Raw genomic sequence first — 24789 nt, forward strand, 5'->3', positions numbered from 1 at the left:
GCTTTACTTTTGAAATAATCACTGTTATAATTTAGGAATCACAACATTTGTATTGCACACAACAAGATCTTACTAACTGTGATTAGACAAATAACAAGATAATCTACTCACCATGTTGTTTAACGTCTGATCATTTTACATCAGCATAATACTACTGTGCTACTCTGAAATAGTGTCATAAAACTTTTTATATCCACCTGAGTGGATAGATGGTGCCTCAGTTTAATGTTCCATCTGAACCAAAAGGCCTCTCTCTCAAGAAAATAGGGGTACTCACACAGTGAACTACAACTGACACTTGGTGGAAAGGGAGTAACGTGATGTTGCATCATTCTTATCACTTCATTTCAATTCAATTCAGATGGAGTCATGTGGTATTCCATCACTTCTTGATGAAGTCTGTTTAAATTGCAATGCCATTGACCAGCTATCATATGGGTTAATAAAGCCTGATTAGTGGTTGATAGTGAAATCCCCCTGTCACTCTGTCCCCCAACCCCACGAGTGTGTTTAACTAGCTAAATATTTGTTAAGTCCTAGTGACTCCTTCCCTTGATCCTGTTTGCTTCATCATGTTTGTTGTTAATGTGCAAGTACAGTATAGCAAGTAATTAGGAAGGCAAATAGAATGTTGGTCCTTATGGCTGTGGCCACAGGGTATAAACCTGAGGAAAGCTTGCTACATCTTATAGGGTATAGATGAGGCCTTACCTAGGATACTCTGTACTGTCTTCTACATGAAAGAGGGATATATTTGAGGCAATTCAGAGAAGTTGATTCCTAGAATGAACAAGTTATTTTAAGGAAAAAGTTGAGTAGGGTGGGTTGATTATCATTAGGGTATGGAGAAATGAGAGGTGATCATACTTAAAAATACAAGATTCTGAGGGTAGATGCTGATAGAATGTTTCCCGAATTGGTTATCTAAAACTCAGGACATGGTTTCAAAATAAAGGGTCTCCCATTTAAGATTGAGGTCAGAAAGAATTTTGTCTCTTGGGAAGAGTTGTTAATTTTTCAAATCTCTACCCTGAAGAGGAGGAATATTTACGATGCTTAATTAGATGAATGCTGAAATAGAATGCATCAAATGTTCAGGCATCATCCTAGTCCCATTTGAATATAGTTATTCCCTGGGAGGCATTCAAAGCTCCTGGATTGAGACAAGGTAGACACAGCCCAAAGGTATTGTTAGTGCTAATCAAGGTTTCACTCCCAGATCTCATTCGCAGTAGCGTCATTCTGTGGAGAATGGTTGAGGACTTTGCCTGATCAATGGGGAGCTTTGCTGAAGACCCTTTAGGATTCCACAGGTGTGTGGATATGCAAAACTTAAAGGATCTTATGAAAAGAAATGAGCATAGGTTGGTTGAAACATTTGAGAACTCACTAGCTGCTGTTCCAATAACATCATGTAATTATTGTCTTCTACCAAGACATGCAGATGAAGCTTCCTTTAATTTCTTAATGTCTGGTAATGTAGCTCTCCTTCTCTAAGGTGGATTTTGAATCCATGATGATTAATCCTGAAGCAATAGTGGTGCTAATTAGGTCAAGCTGTTGTTAATAATTAATTTAAATTACAAAGCTGGACCTTGAGATAAGCATCACAGGAGATATAGTACTTTATCTCCCACTCTAACTCCATTTCGATTTAGTTCCTTTCCTCTATCCCTATCCCACCCTCACTTTTGCATTGCCCTTAATGGGCTTTGCATGTAAATACTTGATTGGCTACACTGGTGCTAAAAAATCAAAAGTAGTCATGGTGATTTTGGTGATGGGAAAGTTGTTTGGTTATGTGTAATAGCACCTTGGCGTATATAAAAAGGAATAAAGCTGGGCTTTGTGACTTCAGCATTACTGCTACACAATCATCAAAAGGCAATATTTAAAAATAACCTGCTGGCAATGGCATGAGGCTGTCCTAACAACTGAAAAATTTAATTAATTTCCATATTTAATGTCTTTTTCATATCTCATTCAGAAAACTGAGGGTTTAAGCCCCATTCTAGAGTTGAACTCACAATCTAGGCTGTTTTGTTTGAGTCAGCACAGCGGAAGTGCTGCACTGTCAAAATAACAATGCTGAGGAAATGCTCCATTTTCAGAGGCCAGTACTAAAAGCCTTTGGACTGTCAGAGGGTCAGGACAGAGGGAGTGTTCCACCGTTGCAGGGTCAGTACTGAGGGGAAGCTGCACTGTTCGAGTTAATGCAGAAGCACGACCTGTTCTTTCAGGTGGATGTTGTATTTCCCGTTGTGGGAACTTTAAAGCAAGCCATTTAGGACTGAGGATGAGGAACGTCTTTGCTCAGAGGGTGGTGAATCTTTGACATTCTGTAGCCCAGCAGACTATAGAAGCTCCATCATTTATTGTTTTCTTGAAAGATGAATAAATCATTCCTAGATACTAATGACATCAAGGGGTATGGGGACAACATGGAAATATGGCATTAAGATAGATCATCAGTCATAATTGTGAGTGGCTATGCAAGTTTAAGTGACTGAACTGCCTACTCCTACTCTCACATACTTCATTGACTGGAAGGTGCTCTACGTCATTTGAGGTTATAAAAGGTGCTTGATAACTTCAAATTAACTTCTCTAGTGGTTGGAGGCATACCTAGCACAACAACAGATGGTTGTCGTTGTTAGAGGCTAATCATCTCAGACCCAGCACAGCTGCAGGAACTTTTCAGGCAGGTGCCTTAGGCTCAACTATAGTTAGCTGATTCAATGAAGTTTCTTCTAACTGAAGTAGAGACATTCACTGAAGATTACCCAATGTCTGTGCTATGTATGATCCCTCAGATACTCAAACAGTTTGCCCCCACATGCAATAAGATCTAGTATAGCTAAAGCATTATGTTCCAAATATAACCCAGTGCTGATCTATTGTGGTGTAATAATGTGACAGGTGTCTAATTTCTGGTCATTTATTCTGTGTGAGGAAACCAGGTACAATATAATGGGGTATCCTATGTGTGGTGCCCAGTTAATGCCCAACTGGTATCCTGTCTTGTTCTCAGTTTGTGCTGGTGTTTTCCATTTCCATCACTGACAACCAACATCAGTTAGCAAACTGGATATCAATCTTCAGTCAACCACTGCATTTCAGTCCATTGCACCAGGTAATGATGCTACTTGAAGAACCTGTGCAGGCTTCATACTTCTCACAGTTGAGTCACAAGAATTAATGTGGTCCCTTCCCACCAATCTGAGCCCTCAACAAGAAATTAAAGCAATGTACAATGTGAAGTTTTTGAATAGTGTGAGGAGGTTGAATTCAATCGCGAGCAAGCATGAAGAGCACCGAGAACAGACTGAATAGAATATCGTACAGGGATATTCAGAATTAATTATTGTCCTCACTTAATTAAATTCCTGTTTGGATTGAGATAGAGTCAGAGATGTAGAGCATGGAAACAGATGTTTGGATTGAGATAGAGTCAGAGATGTAGAGCACGGAAACAGACCCTTTGGTCCAACTCGTCCATGCCGACCAGATATCCCAACCCAATCTAGTCCCATCTGCTAGCACCTGGCCCATATCTCTCCAAACCCTTCCTATTCATATACCCATCCAAATGCCTTTTAAACATTATGGTTTGGAGATGCCAGTGTTGGACTAGGGTGTACAAAGTTACAAATCACACGACACCAGGTTATAGTCCAACAGGTTTAATTGGAAGTACTAGCTTTCGGAGTGCCGCTCCTTCATCAGGTGGTTGTGGAGGACACAATTGTATGGCACAGAATTTATAGCAAAAGTTTACAGTGTGATGTAACTGAAATTAGACATTGAAAAATACCTTGATTGTTTGTTGAGTCTTTCATCTGTTCGAATACAATAACAGTTTCACTTCTTGCATGTGTAAAAATCACAAAACTTTTTAAAAAAAAAGTTGCATTCTCAGGTTAACTATAACAATCGGTATTAGCTAGACAATATATTGAAGGTGTTAGCCCTCCTGTGTTCTCCTGGCACAGGGAATTCCAGGATTGTGATCCAGCCAGTAAAGCAAGTGATATATTTCCAAGTCAGGCTTGTGTGGGGTTTGGAAAGGAACCTGAATGTGGTCTTTGCGTGTATCCCATGTCCTTGTTCTTCTCAATGGAAGTGGTCATGGGTTTGGAAAGTTCTGTCCAAGGACCTTTGGTGAATTTTCTAATCTTTATATATAGTAGCAGCAGTGTGTACTGAGTGGCAGTGGTGGACAAAGTGGATGTTTGTGGATATGACACAAATCAAGTGGGCTGCTTTGTTCTGGGTAGTATCAAGTTTGAGTGTTGTTGGAGTTGCATCAGTCAGGCAAATTAGGAAGTATGCCATTGAGGATCTAAAATTTGAATTTAGGCAACAATTATATGTAGATTTTTATTTACTCAAAATGGTTTCTTGATTTAAAAGAATACTATAAAATGGTCTGTGAACCTGTACTGCTGATTTGCAGAACTAAGCTGAAATTCAAAGATAAAAGAGGACAATAGAGTTTTCAAAAGTGGAATACTGACACATTAATTGACCATTTGAACTAGTACATGGCATGACAATTTACATTAATAAGATATCTTTTAGCATAGGATACCATTGGATTAGCCTGTCTTCAACCATGTCACCTTATTACAGGTGATTGGACCTTTCTTGTAATTAAGAACCCTTTCCCAGGAAATATCATTGGATTAACTTGCTGTAAATCATGTCACCTTATTATATGTGATTGGTCTTTCTTGTAATTAAGGCTGTACTATTTCTTTAAAAAAATCATAAATAATGTGTACTTTTCAAATGTAATTGCACAACTTCACCCAGAACCCAGAAGCTTCAATCTCTGTGTTGCTGGATAGAATTGCGTCAAGGTACCTTCATTCAATAAACTAATGACCCTTGCTTTTTGAATAGACCGCATTTATCGATTCCTTTCATTGATCTTGAACCAAGAGGCCCCTCTTGAGGGGTCATAGATCTTCACCATCACACTCCTGACATATGCCTTGTAGATGATGGACAGACGTTTTCACCACAGTATTCTTAGCCTCTGACCAGCTCTTGTAGCCACTGTGTTTATTTGATGAGTCCAGTTGAGTTTCTGGTCAATGTTAACCCCCAGAATGTCGATAGTGATTCAATGAGAGCAATTAAAGGGAGTTGTTGTTAAACGAGGACAAGCTCAGACAGGTAGGGGGGGGGGCGGGGGGGGGGTGGCAGATGTGGACAATTCAGGACCTCTTTTCAGGAAGAAGCAGAAAGCCCCCAAGACCATCTTGATGGGGAATGAGGGACGAAGAGCAGGTGGATGATGCCCACAAACTGGAAATTTTAAAATAGACTCCAGCATGTTAGCTAAACAGGACTTTCCTGAGTTTAGGAAAGACGAAGGATTATGGCCAGGCACCCCACAATTTCCACTCATATCCTTGATGCATTTCATCTGTTAGGAGACAGTGAGGTCTGCAGATCTGGAGATCAGAGTTGAGTGTATTGCTGGAAAAGCACAGAAAGTCAGGCAGTATCCAAGGAGCAGGAGAATTCCTGATGAAGGGCTCCAGCCCAAAACATCAATTTTCCTGCTCCTCGGATGCTGCCTGACCTGCTGTGCTTTTCCAGCACCACACTTGCATCTCATCTGTTCCAGAGCCTTGTCAACTTTAAGTACCATCAAACACTTTTTAATCAATTTTGAACCCTTTTATGAGAGAGTTTCCTCCTTTAACACCATGCCCTGGATAACATCTCTCTATTCAGTAAGGGCAGATGTAAAGTATTCATTTAACACCTCACCCACGCCCCCTGCCTTCAGGTGTAAAACCCTTTTGTCCCTAATCAGCCTTACTCTGGCTTTTACTATTTATATACTAACAGAAAACTTTGAGACACTTTCCTGTTGGCTGCCAGTCTTTTCACATGGTTCCTCTTTGCTTTTCAATTTTACTTTCTACTTGACACCTTTTGTGACCACATTTTTTCTTTAACTTAAACAAGGTGACTCGGTGTGGAGTTTGCATATTCTCCCTGTGTCTGCATGGGTTTCCTCCGGGTGCTCTGGTTTCCTCCCACAATCCAAAAATGTCCAGGTTAGGTGAATTGGCCATGCTAAATTGTCCGTAGTGTTAGGTGAAGGGGTAAATGTAGGGGAATGGGTCTGGGTGGGTTACACTTCGGCAGGTCGGTATGGACTTGTTGGACTGAGGGCCTGTTTCCACACTAAGTATCTAATCTAAATAATTATCTTCTTGTCATGCAGGGAGCTCTAGATTTGTTTGTCCTACCTTTCCCATTTGAGGAACTATACCTTAACTGTACCTGAACCATCTCTTCTTTAAAAGGAGCCCATTGTTCAGTTACAGTTTTTCCCAAAGTTCCAGTCAATCCTGTCCAGCTTTGTTCTTGGTCCATTAAAGTCCACCCTCCACCAATTTAATTTGCTTGTTCTGGATTGCTGCATTTCATTCTCAACCATCACTATGAATCATACAGTGCTATGATTGCCATCTTCTGAATGTCACCCAGCTGACACTGGAGCCACTAGGTCCACCTAATTTCCAAGAACCAGGTCCAACAGTGCATTCTTTCCTGCTATACTGTACACAAGTAAAATATTTGCTTCCATCATTAATTAATAAAGTAACTTATCTAATCAACTGACTTCTTCCCTTAAGGCATACTGCTGTCTGAAGCGGGCCACATTTAGTGAACCGGCCTTCAAAAACTTCACAAGAACAGGATTAAACTTAAACTTTAAACCTCCTGAAACAAAATCACATTGAGAGAGATAGGGTTTAAACCGCTGTCAGTGTACACAAACAACAAGAGGCGTTCTTACTTTATTTTATTGAGAATACCATTTAGAAATGGAAATGACACTAAATATCCAGGTTTGGTGCAATGTGTTGCACTAAAGATTGACGGATTTTTGATGGATTCCTTGCGGAATATCTCCATTGATTTGGCGGAATGTATCTTGTCCAATTCTAAGAGAGCCCAAAAAAAAACGTGAGCATACAGTTTACCAACTGTCATACAGCACAAGAACAGAAAAATACTATTCAGCTCCTTGAGCCTGCTACACAAGGACAAGAGGAGACCATTCAGCCCTTCGTGGCAATTATTCAGGAACAAGAGGAGGCATTTCAGTCCCACAAATTTGCTACGTAGGAATGGACAGACACCAATGAGCCCTTCAAGCCTATTACATGCACACAGGAGACCATTCAGCTTGTTCAGCCTATTAAACACAAACAAAAGAAACCATTCAGTCCCTCAAGTCTGTTCCATGGGAACAGGAGGTGGCCATTCAGCTCTGCCAGCCTGTTCTACAGGAAACTGGGAAGGCCACTCAGCTCTTCAATGCTGCATGAAAGTATGAGTAATCTACATCTTAAATCCATCCACCTACCTTGGCTCCATATCTTTTAATATCCTTGTCTAACAACAGTCTATTCATCTTGGATTTAAAGTTATTAATTGATCTCCAGCACCTGTTTTTTTTGTTTGAGTTAATTCCTTTAACTGTTCCCTGAATTTGTTCCTTAATCACTTGACTTGAATTTTGAAGTTAGGGCATCTTTTCCTAGACTCTTCCGTTTATCTATCTACTTTATCAATTCTTTTCAAAATCCTCAAGATCTCGATCAGTGCTGACACAGATCTGAACCTTGACAGGTCAGAACAAGTAGCAAAATATTACATTAGTGGAACTAAATGTGTGGCTGGAGAGATGGCACAAAGTGGGAGGCCTTCAGATTGATGTGGAATTGGGATCAGTCTGGGAGGTGGGATATGAATGATGGTACAAAGTGCCACAACTTGGCTGATGATACAAAGTTGTGAGGAAGATATTTTTGACATATCAAGGAACAGAAACCAACATATCCCATTATAAAAGAAACAAAGTTTTAATCTAAGATTACTGTATCACACCAGACTGTATGACACAAGACTCCTTTGGCTATAAATTCTGTGAGCAAGATCTTAACCTCCACAACCACCTGATGAAGGAGCGGTGCTCCGAAAGCCAGTGCTACCAAATAAAGCTGTTGGACTATAATCTGGTGTCATGTGATTTTTAACTATGCTTAAATTGAATTGCTTTCAATGAAGCTTCACTAGGCAGCTTACTGGGAATGAAGGGACTGCTTTATGGAGAAATGTGGAGCAGACTGGACCTATATTTACTAGAGTTTAGAAGAATGAGAAATAAGCTTTTTGAAATATGAAAGGTTCTAAGGGGCTTGATAGTATAGCTGCTGAGAGAAGGTTGCTTTTGATGGGGAAAGTGAGAACTTGAGGGCACCAAGTTCAAAATTATGTGCGTGCCACTTAACAAAGAAAGTAGTTTTTATTCCTTTTCTCAGGCTCATTAATCTTTGAACTAATTAACTCAAATTAATTCAAGTTTGAGTTAGATATTTAGATAGCCACTGATTCAGTTTCATTAAAACAGTCAGCATGGATTTGTTAAAGCAAAGCAAAATCTGAGAATTTGTTTTGAGGAGATATCAAGGAGTCTTGATGAAGACAGGGTTTTAATGTAGTCTACATGGCATTTGACCATTGTTTCACATCGAAGATTAGTCAGAAACATAAACTCACATGGAGAAAGTGACATGTTGAATCCAAAATTAGCTCATTTGGCAAATATAAAAGGTTTATAGTCAATGCTGGTTTGTGACTGGACGAATATTTCTAAAAGGGTTTATCCAGGACTCAGTACTAGTTGTCTTGCAGCTTGTGATTTCGAAGTCAGAGACTTAAACTTAGATGTAGGAGGCATGATTAAGAAATTTGCAATTGATATAAAATTTGATCATGTGATTGGTAGTGGAAGAAGGCTGTAGACTGTAAATAGATATCAGTGGATTGGTCAGAATTAGCAGAAAAACAGAACTAGGAAAATGATGATATATGGGGATGATGATGGCAATTGAAAATTTAACTGTGAGAGGAGACGGCTTTGGTTGGGGTTACTTTCTTGCAAACAGAGGCGGCTATGGGGAGATTTAGTCAAGGTTGATAAAATAACACGGGGCCTAGAAAGACTGAATGGGAAGAAACTATTTCCATGAGCAAGGAGCTCAATAACCTTGGGGCAAAGACTTAAAGAATTAAGGGGGAGTGGGAGGGTTATCCTTTCACACAGGGTGGGGTGGTTTGGGGTTATGAATTCACTGTCTCAAAGGTTGGTACAGGTAGAAACCTTCATGACACTGAAGTACTAGAACCTACCAGACTACAGACTAAGAGCTGGAATACATTAGATTAGATTGAATGACACTTCTTTTTGCCAAGGTAGATATGATAAGTGAATTGTCTCCTTCTGCACCATAAATACATCAATATGTTTCTTTAATGACTCACCGTGTCGATTTCCAATCCTCCAGTAGGTTGGTAGCTGGAGATCTCAACAGCCACGTAGTCCTCAGAATCTGCTGCCCATCTTCCAGCATCAGGCACTGACCTACCCAGGATGTAATGGAACCTGAAAATAACAAGATAGTATCTCTTTACAGTCATGAGATCTCACCAATCATCCCATACAGCCCTTCAATGAGATTCAGAGATGGTCCACAAATCCACACTGAAATACTCAGCACTTGGACTTATTCACTTACAACTTTCATGGCTACTTAACGTAAAGTGTTTCCTTTCACGATTCTGTCTCAGCAGAAAAGACACAGACTGAAGGTGGGAGACCACACCCTCCTAATCTGAAGCTATATCACTGTTCCTTCACTGATGTCAAAGCCATAAAACCCTCTTCCCAACAGCACTATGGGTGGTGGGGTGGCATAAGGCAGCAGCTCACCACCATTTTCTCCAGCACAGTTAGGGAATGAGCAATGAATGCTGGCCTTGCCTGCAATGCCCACTTTCTGTGGACACTTTTAAAAATATCATTTTGAATGAACAGAAAAGGCAGTGAATAACTTTCCAGGTGATTAAGAGGAATTTTTGTTTTGTGATGGACGACTGGAGATGTAAATTTTAAGGGATGTTTAAATCAGTCACAAATATTATTAAATGTTCCAGAAGAGATGTCAGGATAGAGGGAGACATAATATGTATAACTAAATCATATAGTGGTTGATAATAATTGTGTAATTATTCTGTATAAAGAATTACTAACTCAATATTGCCCCAGGAGGTGATTCAGCCCATGTCAGTTCTTTGGACAGCAATCCAGTCGGTCTTATTCCCTTGTTCTACCCCCTTAGTTCTTTAAGTTTAAATTCCTTCAACTACCTATTCAGATTTCTTTTGGAAATTGTAGACTGAATCAACTTGCACCTCTTCATACATACCAAGGTCATTATCACTCACTGTGTTAAAGTTCTTCATGTTTTCCCCTGCAACTTTTGTGCAAAACCTTAAATCTGTGTCTCTCGGTCATTGTACCATCAGCAACTTCGATTCAACTAATATAAACTTGTATACTTTCATCAAACTTTCACACACAAACTCCTCTGCCCTGAAAAGCAGCTGTCCAAATTCTCCAACCTAGCTTTGTAGCTACATTTCCTCATCACTGGAATCATTCTGGTAATGCCACTGGCCTAATAATCCAGCGGGTAAATACAAGGAAACCAGAATCTAGATTACAGTGGTGCTGGAAAAGCACAGCAGGTCAGGCAGCATCCGAGGAGCAGGAAAATTGACGTTTTGGGCAAAAGCCCTTCATCGGGAATATTCCTGATAAAGGGCTTTTGCCCAAAAACGTCAATTTTCCTGCTTCTCAGATGCTGCCTGACCTGCTGTGCTTTTCCAGCACCACTCTAATAATCCAGTGGCCCTGGTTAAATGTGCTGCAAACATGGATCACGTCCTACCAATGCAGTTGATGGAATTTAAATTCACATAAATCTGGAATGTACGCTGGTCTTAATGAAGAACATGACAATTGTCATAGGTTTTTACAACAATCAATTTGATTCACTTATGTCTTTCAAACAGTAAGTCTGCCATCCTTACCTAATCTGGCCTACATGTGACTTCAGAGCGATTATCTATCATGTAGTTGACTCTTAACTGCCCTCTGCAATGGCTTCAGAAGATAGTCAGTTAGAGGGCAATTCTAGACTTGCCAGTGACACCCACATCCCATAAAAAGAATGAAGAAAACAAATTCTAGGAAATCCCTTCTCTACACACAAAGATCCTTGCATCTTTGCTAATGAGAAGTGAACTTTGCTCAAGGTTATGCATAACTTCCAGGCTTTTGTGCTTAATGCCTCTACCTTATGAAGCCCAAGATGTGCTTTGCTAACGACTTTATTCATTTATCCTGTCAGCTTCAGTGATATATGCACATTAACCTCAGTCCCTTTGTTCCTGCATACTTATTATGTCTTGACTTATATATTGTTTTTTCCTATCTTTTTGCCAAAATGCATTCTCATACTTCTGTGCTTAATTCCATCTACTGTTTGTCTGCCTATTCTGCTAGTCTATGTCCTGTTGCAATTGATTGTAACAATATTTGCTGCACCTCCAAGTTTGGGATCATTGGCAAATTGAAATTTTACTGTGATTCAATATCCAAGTAACTTATATAATGTGAACAAAAATAGTGGTCTTGGCACTGACACTAAGGGAACACCACTGTTAACCACCCTCCAGTTTGAAAAATAGCACTTTAACACTTTGTTATGAAGCCATTTTTAAAAAATCCATGTTGACACTGACACTATTACATGAAGCAGCTTGTCTTCGGTTCCCCTCGGCTTCCCTTTGGTTGGAATGCATCTCACCTGCACCTGAAACATCTTCTACTTAAAGATAATCTATTATGCCAGTACGGTTTCCCTCCCACAATCAATCTTATGGTTCTATTTTACCCTGGCTAAATCCCTTCTCAGGGGAGAAAGTGAGGACTGCAGATGCTGGAGATCAGAGCTGAAAATGTGTTGCTGGAAAAGCGCAGCAGGTCAGGCAGCATCCAAGGAACAGGAGAATCGACGTTTCGGGCATAAGCCCTTCTTCAGGCATGAAGAAGGGCTTATGCCCGAAACGTCGATTCTCCTGCTCCTTGGATGCTGCCTGACCTGCTGCGCTTTTCCAGCAACACATTTTCAGCTCTAAATCCCTTCTCACTGCAACAAAATTACTCCTGCTCCAATAAAGAACTTTTACAATGTTTTTTTTTCCTGGTTCTTCTCCATTTTCAATCCAAACCCTGTGGGTATGGTGATCACTCTCATTAACTATGCTCACTCAGATGATATTTGCTAACCTATACTGAAGCAGGGAGGGGAAAAATAATAAGAGGTACAACATTTCCAGAAAGACGATAATAAGGCTCGTGAATTTGAACAGTAGCATAGAAGTCCACTCAGTATTTGATCTCAACATGAAAGATTGCTGTTGTTACCTTTAATTTCTCTTGTAACTTTTAAATGGCATTGCAGTTGAACAGCTAATAAATATGGAGGTGTGTTTAACTTGAAGTTGGAGTTAATTAATACTATTAATTTGTGGGAATTAATTATTGGGTACAAAAACACAAGTTACTGGAAAAGCTCAGCAGGGGCAGCATGTATGCAGAGAAATCAAAGTCAACCTTTCGGGTCCACTGACCCTTCCTCAGACTGAGGAAAGGTCACAGGACCGGAAATATTAACTCCGATTTCTCTGCACAGATGCTGCCCTATCTGAGCTTTTCCAGCAACTTGTTTTTGTTTCTGATTTACAGCCTCTGCAGTTCTTCTGGTTTTAATTTAATTATTGGGTATTCATTAACATTAGTTGTTCCTTGATATAGGGATAATAAATATTGGGCGCTTTAGCGCTGTGGTTATTCAGTGTTAGGAGTTAATAATGATTGGTGCTTTATGTAAGGAGTTAATTCCCATTATTTAATAACGATGTAATTACACTGACACCAAATTAAGTGACCAATAATTGAGCTAATTAACTTAGAGGTAATTCATTTCTAAACATTATTTCACATGCTGGTGTTTCTGTATCTGTTCCTGGGTGTTACCTCCATCCCACGCTACAGACATGCTGAATGTTGGCTCTTTCCCATTATTCTTGATGCCAATCACTCGGGCTCGTCGGTCGGATCCAGCTTCACCCTTGGCAGCCTCGACTGCAGTCAAGAACTTTCCTTTCAATTTATAATTCTCAATCTCATTCAGGTTTAAGACGGAGCCCAGGTCGTTCCGCCAAAGTCCAGTCATGTTACAGACCCCCGCCTGTGAAAGAAAACAAGGGGAGAATTGGGCGCAGACAGCAAGTACCAAAGGGGCAGGTAACCAGAAGGGGTAAACACTGACAGGGAGCAAATAAACGTGCAAGAGCAAATAAACAAAGGACAAACCCTGACTTCGGATAAACAACGATAGCAGGAAACACCCACAGGGATTAGTTATTCACGGGGTAAACTGCAACCGTGTGTAAACGCTGCCGGGTATGAAGGCGCGGGGGGGGGGGGGGGGGGGGGAGATATCCACAGGGTCACACAGCGACGACGTTCTCATTTTTTGAAGTATAAAACCCCAGAGATTAAAACAGCGGCAGTAATTAAACACTAACGGAGGGAACAAAAGGTAAACATTAACAATGGCTAAATAATGACAGAAGACACAACATCAAGGGAGACAGTAGAGGACAAAGGCAATATTCATTGGATCAAACACAGATCATGGTGCTAACTACGCGTTGTTAGCCCATGAAGTGTTTAACCATCAAGTAACAAAGCAATAATTTCCGAATCTATCCCCACATCCCAACCCTGATCTTAGATTAAACGACTCACCAAGATTCCAGGGGCAAAAAAAGCCACGAGGAAGAGAGAGATTGCAAAGATTCTTCTCTCCATTATGAATACTCAACACTAAACGCAACTCCAAAGTTCAGTCTCTTATGGGAAATGCTGGCTGCAAATCAATTTAAATCTCATCTGCTGATTCGCTGCTTATCTCGTTGGAATATTTCCATCTTTCGGATTAATTTTAACCGATACTTATTCTGTCTTTTGAATGTGAGGTATTGAACACTCAATATTTCTCTGGTTTTTTTTGAAGTATTTGCAGCCCAGCATGCAGTATATAGTATTCAAAGTACCACGGCTCACTGTCTCTTCCACTCTAGACCGCGCCCAGACTCCAATCACTCTGGTCTCAAATTTCTCCTCAGTTGCCTCTCCTCATTCCTCACCTTACTCGAATGCGATTGCAACCTCTAGATCTTACAAATATTTATTTTGGTCTTTTACACTGCAATGCTTTCTCCATCATGTAGCACAGAAGCAGGACATCAAATCTGTGCCAAAAAGAGCCAAAGAACTGCGGCTGCTGGGAAAACTCAGCATATTTGACAATATCTGCGGGGAGAAAACAGAGTTAATGTTTAAGATTTGTGGAACCTTTCTCAGAAGCGATCTATGCCAAAGTTTGCCGTTTACAACTTGCAATTGTATAGTTTGTTTGTAACGCCATTTTCCTGCCTACACAGCAAACTTATTAAACGTAATTACCAATTAGATTGCTAGTTGACTACGTTTATTCGATCACTTCACATACAGACAGGCACATTCACTCCTATGCTTGCCTTCAAATTCCAGGCATATACTTAACAGTAATGCAGTATTTCCACAATTACGAATGTATGCAACAGTCTTAAGAGCTTTGGTTGAAGCTGAAGAGATGCTTGGGGATTGAGGAGGGAGTGTTTGGGTGAGAGCTGTGGAGCTGGAGTTGGCGAAACAAATTCAAATCATTAACGTCACTGTACACTGCACACCAAATGCCCAGCCAACAGAGCTAACCAACCTACACTGCTTCCCAACATTACATGATTGCTGCACAGGAATCACATTAATCATAGTACAGAAGAGGCCCTTGATCTATCAAGTCTGTACCACCAAAACTACAGTAAATCTCCATTTGTCCCACTTTCCAGTACTAGACCCATACCTTCAAATATTATGGCAGTGTTAATCTAAGTACTTTTTAAAAATTGACATTATTAGCCTCAAATACCCCCTCAGAAGCCCTACACCACCACCCCATCCTCTGGATGAAGAGTTTTTCCTCAACATTCCTTTAATCTTACTGCCTGCCACCTTAAAAGTGTGCCTCCTTATTATTGACCCTTGACTAAGGAGAACATCTGTTCTCTATCCACCCTGTCCTTCCCCTTCAAATCTTATACTTTGATCAGGCCCCCTCTCAACCTTCTCTGCTCCAAAGAAAACAAACCCAACTTATCCAGCCTCTGTTCATAGCTAAAGACTCCATTCCTGGAAACATCTTGGTAAATCCTCTCTTGCCAATGCAAACGCATCCTTCGATATTGCAATGACTGGAATGGCACACATTATTCCAGCTGTGGCCAAATGTCCCTGCTGTAATAATCTTGGCTGATAAAGGGCAAGTGTCTAATATGCCTTAATCTACCCTGCCACCTTCAGGAATTTGTGGGCAAGCACCCCAAGATCCCTCTGAATGTGTTAGTGACAATGCAGGGTAGGATACTAAGTACACGCTATTAAATTGAACATCAAATTTTAATTACACCAGCTCCCTTAGAAAGATTTGAACCCAACCCCCCCCCCCAGAGAATTAACCAGTCCTTTGTGACTACTAGTCCAATGACATTGACATCCTATAGATGGAGTGATGTCAAAGTAGACAATTCCATATTTTCTCATGTTATTCACTGCCAATTTGTTTACCCATTCACAATCAAGATCCCTTTGCAGACTATTCTCCTCAAACTTGATTTCCTACCTTTCTATTTTCAGCAAATTCCATTGTAATACAGTCAGTCCCTTCATCTAAGTAATTGAAATAGATTATAAATATCTACATCTGTTCCTATTAAGACCTGAGCATTAATCCTTGTGGCACTCTACTAATTCTAGTTTGCCAAGTTGAAAATGACCCATTTATCCTGACTCTATCTTCAGTTCATTAGTCAATGATCTCTTCATGCAAATATCACAACACATGACAACTTATTGAAAAAGTATTTTGAAAACCCAAAATCAATTATATCTATTACTTTTCCTTCAACCAATTGTTACATCCCAAGAAAACTTGACATTTGTCAGACATTTCCCTCTATCACAATCTCTAAAAATCAAATGACTGCCTTAATAACAATATACATTTTCTCAACAACAGTGCAGCTAGCCTTATCCATCCATTTCTGTTCAGTCTCCACACCCTGCTCATTTCTTCAAACAAATATTACATTGCAAATATCACCAACTTCCTGAGGCCTTTTCAGACTGCAGGAAATTTTCAAAGTTCCCATTTAATAAATCTGCATTGCTGCAGTGACTTAATCTTTGCTGATATAGTCATCAATTCTGGGTGTGTTTTGGGGGGTGGGGGGGGGAAAAAAGGTGGGTGGCGGCTTGGAGAATGTGAGGACTGCAGTTGGAGATCAGAATCAGAGAGTGTGGTGCTGAAAAAGTACAGCTGGTCAGGCAGCATCAGAGGAGCAGGAGAGTCAATGTTTCAAGCATAAGCCCTTCACAGGGGAAAGCTTGTCAGCTTGTAGTCCCATTACTTTTCCCCCTATATATTTTCTTCAGATGATGGAGGTTAAGTTCCTCAGTTTCTTTTGTCTTTTAATTTTTCTTAGGATGCATTCTGTGTATCCTGAGAACAAAGACATAATACTTTTAAAAAATTCACTGATATGTTGCAGGCATCAACAGCTGGGCCGGCATATATTGCCTTTCCCTAGTTGGCCTTAAAAGGTGATGGTGAGCTGCCTTCTTGAACCACTGCAGTCAATGTGCTTTAAGTAGATACACAACATAATTAGGGAGTGTTCAGATTTTGACCCAGTGACAGTGAAATTATGATATATATCCAAGGATGGCAAGTGGCTTGTAGGGCAAATTAGTTGGTTGTTGATGTTCCAATCCTGAGAGATGAAATAATCTTGGGTCTAGAAGATGCTGCTAAGTAGCCTTGGTGAATTTCTGCAGTGGCTGGTACGCTGTGCTATTTCTGAGTATCGGTGGTTGAGGGAGTGGATGCGGAGTCAATCAAGATGGCTTAGATGGTGTTGAGTTTCTTCAGAGCTTCACTCATCCAGGCAAGCGAGGAGTATCCATTACACTCATAAGGGATGGGGGAAGAAAAGAGGAAGAGTAGTCCTAATGTGGGGGTACAAGTCCTGTCCCGACAATGAAATCTAATTACAATATTGCAGAGACCTCAAATTAAATCTTCAGATGTCAAAATAAACAATCCAGAAAATGATGATAGAAGCTGGTACAACTTAGATATGGTAGAAATAAATACAAATTTAAAAATTCATGTGAAAATGGTTTAATTTATCATTCAGTAGAGTAGTGTTTACAGTGGCATTTCATTAGGTTCCTACTGACATGATTGGCTACAAAAATAGACTCCAGGAGGAGCACCTTTACTGACTAAAACCATTCAAAAGTATGAAAATATTTCCTCAACGTATACTAGACTAGGTAACACAATTACAGCAGCCACCAGGAACTAAATTATACATATATATTAAATATCACTAAATGTTCTGTAATTTAAAAATTATTTCTACATTTTCATTTCCACTTAAAGTTTGAGAACTCCCTTAGAAATATCTAAAACCATATAAAAACCAGATAGTGGTATAAAGCTCCCCTATTAAAACTATTTGCACCCAGGCAGTTATTTAATTAAAATCCATCACATTCAGTGACTGTGCAAAGAGACAGAAAAGAAATGAGGAAAATATTCCATGGAAGGGTTGAAGCAGGACAATAGTGAATTAGGCACTAAATGATCTGGCATCTTCCCAAGTTGCCATCTGTCTCATGGAGTGGTCTTCTCCTAATGGGACCCCTCCTCCAACAGTAGGTCATGTAGTGTTATGGCACAAAGCAGAGTTCTCCCATCAGCATTACTGTCAATCTGTTCACAAGAAAGAAAAATCGTTCACAATCAGAACTGTTTCATAATTCAGTTCATCCTAAAAGACACAGCAATTGCATCCATCTGAACTGACTGAAAAGATAAAAGGAGTTGAGGTTGGCAATTGCTGATCTTTGCCACTCCTGGCAGGAATCCTCAGGTGAGGTTCCTCCTTTCCGGAGATCTTGGAGCAGAGATTGAAGGCCCTGGGAAGTGGAGAAAGGAAACAACTTTGGGGTGGATGGATAGCAGATCTGGTCTGGGACACATGAAAAAAAAACAACTTCCTGATTACATTTGCATGGGGACTTGTTTGAAATATAAAATCCATCTGTAAAACAGTGATGAGATACTTCAGGGATCTCCTTAAGCAGAGATTGACTGTCCCAGACGACTATGACTGCAGAGGTGCCACAGCAAAACACACCATCAGACCACATGGAGGCACGGAGGAGTTTAAAAGGAACAAGGAAGTATGACAGATAGTAGGTTCAGGGAGGTGGTCACACCGCAGATGCATTAGTGTAAGAGGCCAGATCTTTGGCTCGGTCATTGATTTTGCTCTTCAGAGGGATATGTCAAGGTCCAAGCAATTGATTGTGATTGGGGACTCTGGTCAGGGGCACAGATAGACATGACATCAAGAAGTTTGATTTTGTTTCTGATTTACAGTATCCACAGATCTTTTGGTTTTTATGACATCCAGATGGTGTGTTGCATCTCTGGTGCCAGAGTCAAATGTGTCTCACAGCAGCTGCAGCAAATTCTTAAAAAGGGAGCGTGAGCAGATGGAGGTCTTTGTGCACACTGATGCCAATGACAAGTAGAGGAAGTGATAGGGTTCAGAGAGAGAATAAAAGGAAATTAGGCAGGTTAAAACCAGGACCTCAAGGGCAGTGATTATTCCTGCTACCACGGGACTGAATATAGGAATAGGAAGATAGGGCAGATAAATTAGTAACTTGATTGAATTTTGAGGTGACAAAGATCAACAGTGAGGGTAGAGCAGTGGATGTTATAGAGAATATAGAATATTGTCAAAGAATACAGCAAGATATCAATTAGTTTCAAATGTGGATGAAGATGGACTTTAATCTGGGTAAGTGTGAGGCACTGCATTTTGGAAATCACATGTGAAGTAAAAGTACAGAGAGTTAATGGAAGGACCCTGAACAGCCTTGATATATAGGCGGGATCTTAGTGTTCAAGTCCAAAGCTCCCTGACAGTGGCCATAGAGTGAAGGCATCATACAGCATGCTTACCTTTCCTGGTTGGGGAATTGAGTACAAGAGTCAGGATGTCACGTTCCAGCTTTATAAGCTTTTGGTTAGGCCACACTTCCTATTGTGTTCAATAGGAAGGATGTGGAGGCTTTGGACAGAATGCAGAAGAGGTTTACCAGGATGCTGTCTGGACTAGAGGGTATGAGAAAAGGCTAGAAAAACCTGGGTCGTTTGCTCTGGAGTGAAATAGGCAAAGGGGACACTTGAGAGAGAGTTCTATAAATTTTATGAGATGCATAGATAGGGTTGACAATCAGAATCTTCCAGGGTGTGGTCAGATATCTGCAAGAATAATAGGTAGGGGATTTTAACTTTCCAAACAGACTGACACTGCCATAGTGTAAAAAGGCTTGGATGGGTAGGAATTTAAATTTGTTCAAAAAAATTATTTATTCAATAGGTGAATGTACCTACTAGAGAAGGAGCACAACTCAACCTTCTCTTGGGAAAATAGGCACAGCAGTTGACAGAGGTATTTGTGGGGGAGCACTTTGGACCAATACTTTATTAGCTTCAAAATAGTGATGTAAAAGGATAGACCAGATCCAAAAATTAAGATGTGAATTGGAGTAAGGCCAATTTTAAATGGTATTAGACAGGAGCTTTCAAAAGTTGATTGGGGAAGCTGTTTGCAGATAAAGGGGTGTCTAGCATGTGGAAGGCTTTCAAAAATAAGGTAACAAGGAGTTCAAGGGCAACATGTTAGTGTGAAAGACATGGCTGCAAGATGTAGGGAACAGTGGATGACTAGGGACATTGAAGCTGTGGTCAAGGAAAAAATAAAAAGAGGCACATGCTAGGTATAGACAGTTAGGATCAAGTGAATCCCTGGAGTATCAGAGGACTAGGAGTACACTTAAGGGAGAATATTGGTGCTGTATCGGTGGGATCAGGAGGGCAAAAAAGTGACATGATAGCTTTGGCATATAAGATTAAGGAGAATGTAAAGAGATTCTACATGTATAATTAAGGTCAATTTTTAAGGGCAAGTATTTATTGTGGAGAACGACATGGAAGCTGGGAAAATAAATAATGATATCTTGAAAAGAGTTCACATTAAAGAGGTGGTGGTGCTGGTGGTTTTAAAACATAAGTTAGGGTAGAAAAATCTCTCGTACTTGATCAGGTGTTCAGAGAACATTGTGGGAAGCTAGGGAGGAGACTGCAGGGATATTTGTATCATAAGTCACAAGTAGGATGCCAGAAGATGAGAGGGTGGCTAATGTTATGATATTGTTGAAGAAAGGTGGTAAGGAAAGGTTTGGGAACAACAGACATGTGGAGTCTGACGTCAGTGGTAGGCAAATTGTTGGAGGGGATTGAGACAGGATTTACATGCATTTGGAAAAGCAAGGACTGGTTAGGTATGGTCAGCGTGGCTTTATGCATGGGAAATTGTGTTTCACTAATTTGAGAGTTTTTAAGATGATACCAAGAAGGTAGATAAAGGCAGAGTGAAATATGTTGTCTAGGTGGACATGTAGTACACTGGTTAGTAAGGTTAGATTACATGGGATGAGAGACAGACAGACGTTGGTAGAGGGTTGTTTTTCAGATTGGAGACCTGTGACCAGAGTATGCCATAAGGATCAGTTCTGGGTCCACTATTGCAACAACAATTTGGATGAGAAGAGAAAATATGGTTACTAAGTTTTCAGATGACTGCAAAATTGGTGGCATTGGAGGACAGTGAAGGTTATCGAAGAATAGAATGAGATCTTGATCAGAGGTACCAATAGGCACCTCTGACAGATGCAGTTTAATTTGTAGACAAATGTGACGTGTTGTATTTTGGTAAGGCAAACCAGGGCAAGCCTTATACAGTTAATGGTTGTTGAACAGAGGGACCTAGGGGTGCAGGTTCATAGCTTCTTAAAAGTGACAGCACCAGTAGGCAGAATGGGAATGTTGGCATTTTAATAGTCAGTGCATTGAGTATAGGAATTGGGACATCATGTTACAGCTGTACAAGGACATTGCTGAGGCCACCTTTAGAAAACTGCATACAATTCTGGTCTCCTGGCTATAGGAAGGAAGTTGCTAAACTAGAAAAAAGGGTACAGAAAAAAAAATTACGAAAGGCTGCTGCCAGAACGGGAGTGTTTGAGTTACAAGGAGAGGCTGAGACTTTCTTCCTCTGGAATGTTGGAGTCAGAGGGGTGACCTTATCGAGATTTATAAATGAGAGGCATAGATAAGATGAATAGACAAGGTCTTTTTCCAAGGATAGGGCAGTCAGAGGCGAAAGAATTAAAAGGAACGTGAAGGGCAACATTTTCTATAGAGGGTGGTGTGTAGATGGAAAAGAGCTACCAGAGGAAGTGGTAGAGGCAAGTACAATTGCATCCACATCATTTAAAAGACATTTGGACAGGTAAAATGAAGAGAAAGGGTTTTGAAGGATATGCAGGCAAATTGGACTAGTTCAGTTCAGGTTGATCAACATGGATGAGCTGGACCAAAAGGGGCTGTTTCTGTGCTGTATGACTAAGTCATAAAAGTTAAGTGTTGGGAAACTGTTCAAATTGGAGGTAAAATTTATAAATCACAAAAAAAGTCACTTTTTTTCCTGACTGTACCAACCTCCATTAATCATCCTCTGCTTTGGAGTTTGTATCCCAGTTGAATTTTTGGAGTTTCTGTCCAGGTGTCCAAAACTCCTGCAACACAAAGTTGAAATCTCTCCATATTGAGGATTAAACTCTTAAAATTACAAGTTTAAAAACCCACCTCCATCTGATCTCTGGGCACCTATTGCATTGGGAAGCTGCAAACGTCAAGGCCCTTGTTGTACATTTCTCCCATCCCACACCTGTTCCTCAGATCTTCCAACCTTTATGTTGCCAATGCCGCAGCTCCACTTCGCCCTTCCCCCAATCAGATCCTTCCTCTTCCACTTCCACTTCCAGCACTCCCTCCCAGCTTCAGCATTCCCCAACCCCTTCATCCTCTTACCCCATGCTGTCCCAGTAGCAATACCTACAATCTGTCAGTTAGAGCTGAGTCAGACTCGAGAGTGCTCTGAATCTCCAATAAAACTCCTAAAAAGTAAACAAACAAAAAAAAAGTTGTATAGTTAAAACAAAATCAAAATAATGCACTAACTCCAATACTGGGGTAAGCTCTTACATCCCCACCAGAACTCCAGAGAAACAAAAATGGGCAAGAAGCACCCATATAAACACAATCTGGAAAAATCTATAAGTGACTGTACTTACTCTCATCGTTAAGCAGTGCATGCTCCATGATCTCTGCTGTTTTCCTGACTGAAAGAAATTTTGGATCAATTGAGCACATGACCTGTTTATCAACCAACATATGAGCATTCATTATACCATGAAAATCTGAAATTTGTATATGCACTAAAAACTCAGTACAAGCTATTTGATTATGAAGTCACATCTGTCTTTTTGTTTAAAAGGATTTCTCATGTTCAAAACCAAATACCTCCTGCCCTCAGCATTGTTCAATATTCTAGAGAAGTTAAGCAAGCCAGTAACAGTCAACAAGGGGGAAGAGGGAGAAAAAGAAAGGGAAGGGAGGGAGGGAGGAAAGAAATAAGTATGACAGCAAGAATCACTGTTGTTAAGATTGTAATATGTATGGATTTGCTGCCAGCTACAGTATCACAAAAGATAGTCTACCTGTCATCTACAGTTTGTCTTTGGATATTTTCAGGAAAAAGTGAGGGCTGGAGATCAGAGTTGAGTGTAGGGTACTGGAAAAGCACAGCAGGTCAGGCAGCATCTGAGGAGCAGAAGAAATCGACACTTATGCCCTAAACATTGATTCTCCAGCTGTTTGGATGCTGCCTGACCTACTGTGCTTTTCCAGCACCACACTCTCCATGTTGGATATTTTCACTCAAACACAAAAATTCAGTCCAGATCCAACTAGTAGAATTAAGATAGCGGACTGACTTACCATCATCCTCACTCTTGGTCATTCCAGACAGCATTTGATGTGAATCCTCTGATTCTCTGTGATTCAACATCAACCAACATTATGTTAAAACAAGTGATGGAGCCTCAAATATTACTAACAAATTCAACAGGAGTGACTTGAAATTTACTCAACACATTGGTACATAGATGAGAGTAATTCGGGAGGCGGGGGGGCTCACATAATACAAGTTCATGCATTTTCAAACACAAGGAACTTAACATTTAAACATTTGCAATACATTCCATGTCTTCAATATTCATCAGAAATTCAAGAGCCAACTATTGTAAAATATCACAGTAGCTAATTTCATCACTTCAGTATACAAGTGTCATCTGCACAAAAGTTTTGGTGATAAACAAGTTCCATCCAGGTGTAAAATAATCTAAGCTATAATGTATGTGAAAATGGATCCTGTTGATGCAAATGTTGACATTGCTTCAAACACTGAACAGACGAGATCCCTCAATCAGCAGGATCACTGCAACCTCAACATGAGAAACCAAGCTATTTGACAAATGGCCTCTAATCATCATCTTGGAAGCAAGGAATATGGGAAGATTAATTAAACCTTAGAGCATGATCCACTATTCAATGAAATAATGGATGATCTGCAACCTAACTCTATATAGCTTCCTTTATATTGCTTGGCACCTTCCAGTTAACAAATTATTCTCCTCAGATTTAAGATTACTAATCTAGTATCAATTGTTGGGTGTAGTTCTCCCTGAGGAGTATCACTGAATGTTTGGGCTAGTGGCTTTAAGCAAATTGCAAGCCACTGACTATCAACTCCTAATTTAAAACAGTCACCAATACATTTAGTGGCTGTATAGCATACATTAAAAACTTACTGAGAGTTGGCTTTCACGACTGCTCCATCTTGCACTGCTTTTTGTTGAGAAGCCCTGGTTCCAACTCCCTCATCAATATCAATGATGCATCTTGGTTCTACTACCCATTTTGATGAAACTGAGAACCTCTCAAACTCGGAAGGAGAGATGAGGTAAAAACCTGAAAAAAAAAAATTAGGAACAGAAATTGCAGGATTAGCAAGTAATATTTTTGGTTCACATGAAGGTATTTCCAAATACTAGTTAGCAGAGTTAGTTGGACCGTCTCAGACAGTTGGGGTGGAACCATGAACAGAAGGCAGGAAGTTGGAAGAGAGACCCATGTAATTTAGAACAGAAGTAAAAGTAGGTGGTGGAGGACAAAAAAAAAGTGTGCTTTTATATATGATGAATTAATACATGAGAGATGAAGAACTAATTTTAAACGAAAACAGATCCTGGACTGACTTATTACAGCACATCCTCATGATTCACTCAGTAGCTCGAGCTTGGCTGAGGTACTGCACTTTGTTAGGAGGTTGCTCGAAAACAGCTTACTTAGAAATACACATTTTCCAGTTTCTGCAGGTTTACCAATGGGTGGATTGATTTCTTCACAAAATATCAGAACTATTGCAGCATAGGTAGTGATTTGGCCCAATGTGTTTTTACTAGTTCTTCAAGTATTACTAGTGCCAAATCCCTGTAACGTTTCTGTTCAAACAGTCATTCAATATGGGCGGCACGGTGGTTAGCACTGCTGCCTCACAGCACCGGAGACCCAGGTTCAATTCCCGCCTCCGGCGACTGACTGTGTGGAGTTTGCACATTCTCAGTGA

The 24789-nt window shown here is 40.2% G+C and overlaps 2 protein-coding genes across 4 annotated transcripts in view; both read right to left on the reverse strand.

Moving 5' to 3' along the window:
* Nucleotides 1–3667: 3667 nt before the first annotated feature.
* On the reverse strand, nt 3668–14069 carry LOC140463918 (avidin-related protein 1-like). Its single transcript, XM_072558395.1, has 4 exons — nt 13760–14069; nt 12983–13196; nt 9361–9481; nt 3668–6974 (listed from the first exon to the last, which is right to left on the reverse strand). Exons 1-4 carry the CDS (start codon nt 13820–13822, stop codon nt 6899–6901), a joined length of 474 nt encoding a protein of 157 aa, XP_072414496.1. The 5' UTR covers nt 13823–14069; the 3' UTR covers nt 3668–6898.
* Nucleotides 14070–17278: 3209 nt separating this feature from the next.
* The window catches only part of llgl2 (LLGL scribble cell polarity complex component 2), a 95723-nt gene continuing 88212 nt past the window's right edge, over nt 17279–24789 (reverse strand). For all 3 annotated transcript variants that reach the window (XM_072558397.1, XM_072558398.1, XM_072558396.1), the window contains exons 22-27: nt 23972–24131; nt 23100–23155; nt 22394–22441; nt 22159–22216; nt 21759–21835; nt 17279–17891 (exon numbers count right to left, since the gene is read on the reverse strand). In XM_072558397.1, coding sequence (XP_072414498.1) covers nt 17887–17891; nt 21759–21835; nt 22159–22216; nt 22394–22441; nt 23100–23155; nt 23972–24131 — 404 coding nt within the window. In that variant the 3' untranslated portion in view covers nt 17279–17886. The remainder of the gene's footprint in view (nt 17892–21758; nt 21836–22158; nt 22217–22393; nt 22442–23099; nt 23156–23971; nt 24132–24789) is intronic.

Source organism: Chiloscyllium punctatum, chromosome 39 (genome assembly GCF_047496795.1).
Source record: "Chiloscyllium punctatum isolate Juve2018m chromosome 39, sChiPun1.3, whole genome shotgun sequence".
In the NCBI taxonomy this organism is placed as follows: Eukaryota; Metazoa; Chordata; class Chondrichthyes; order Orectolobiformes; family Hemiscylliidae; genus Chiloscyllium; species Chiloscyllium punctatum.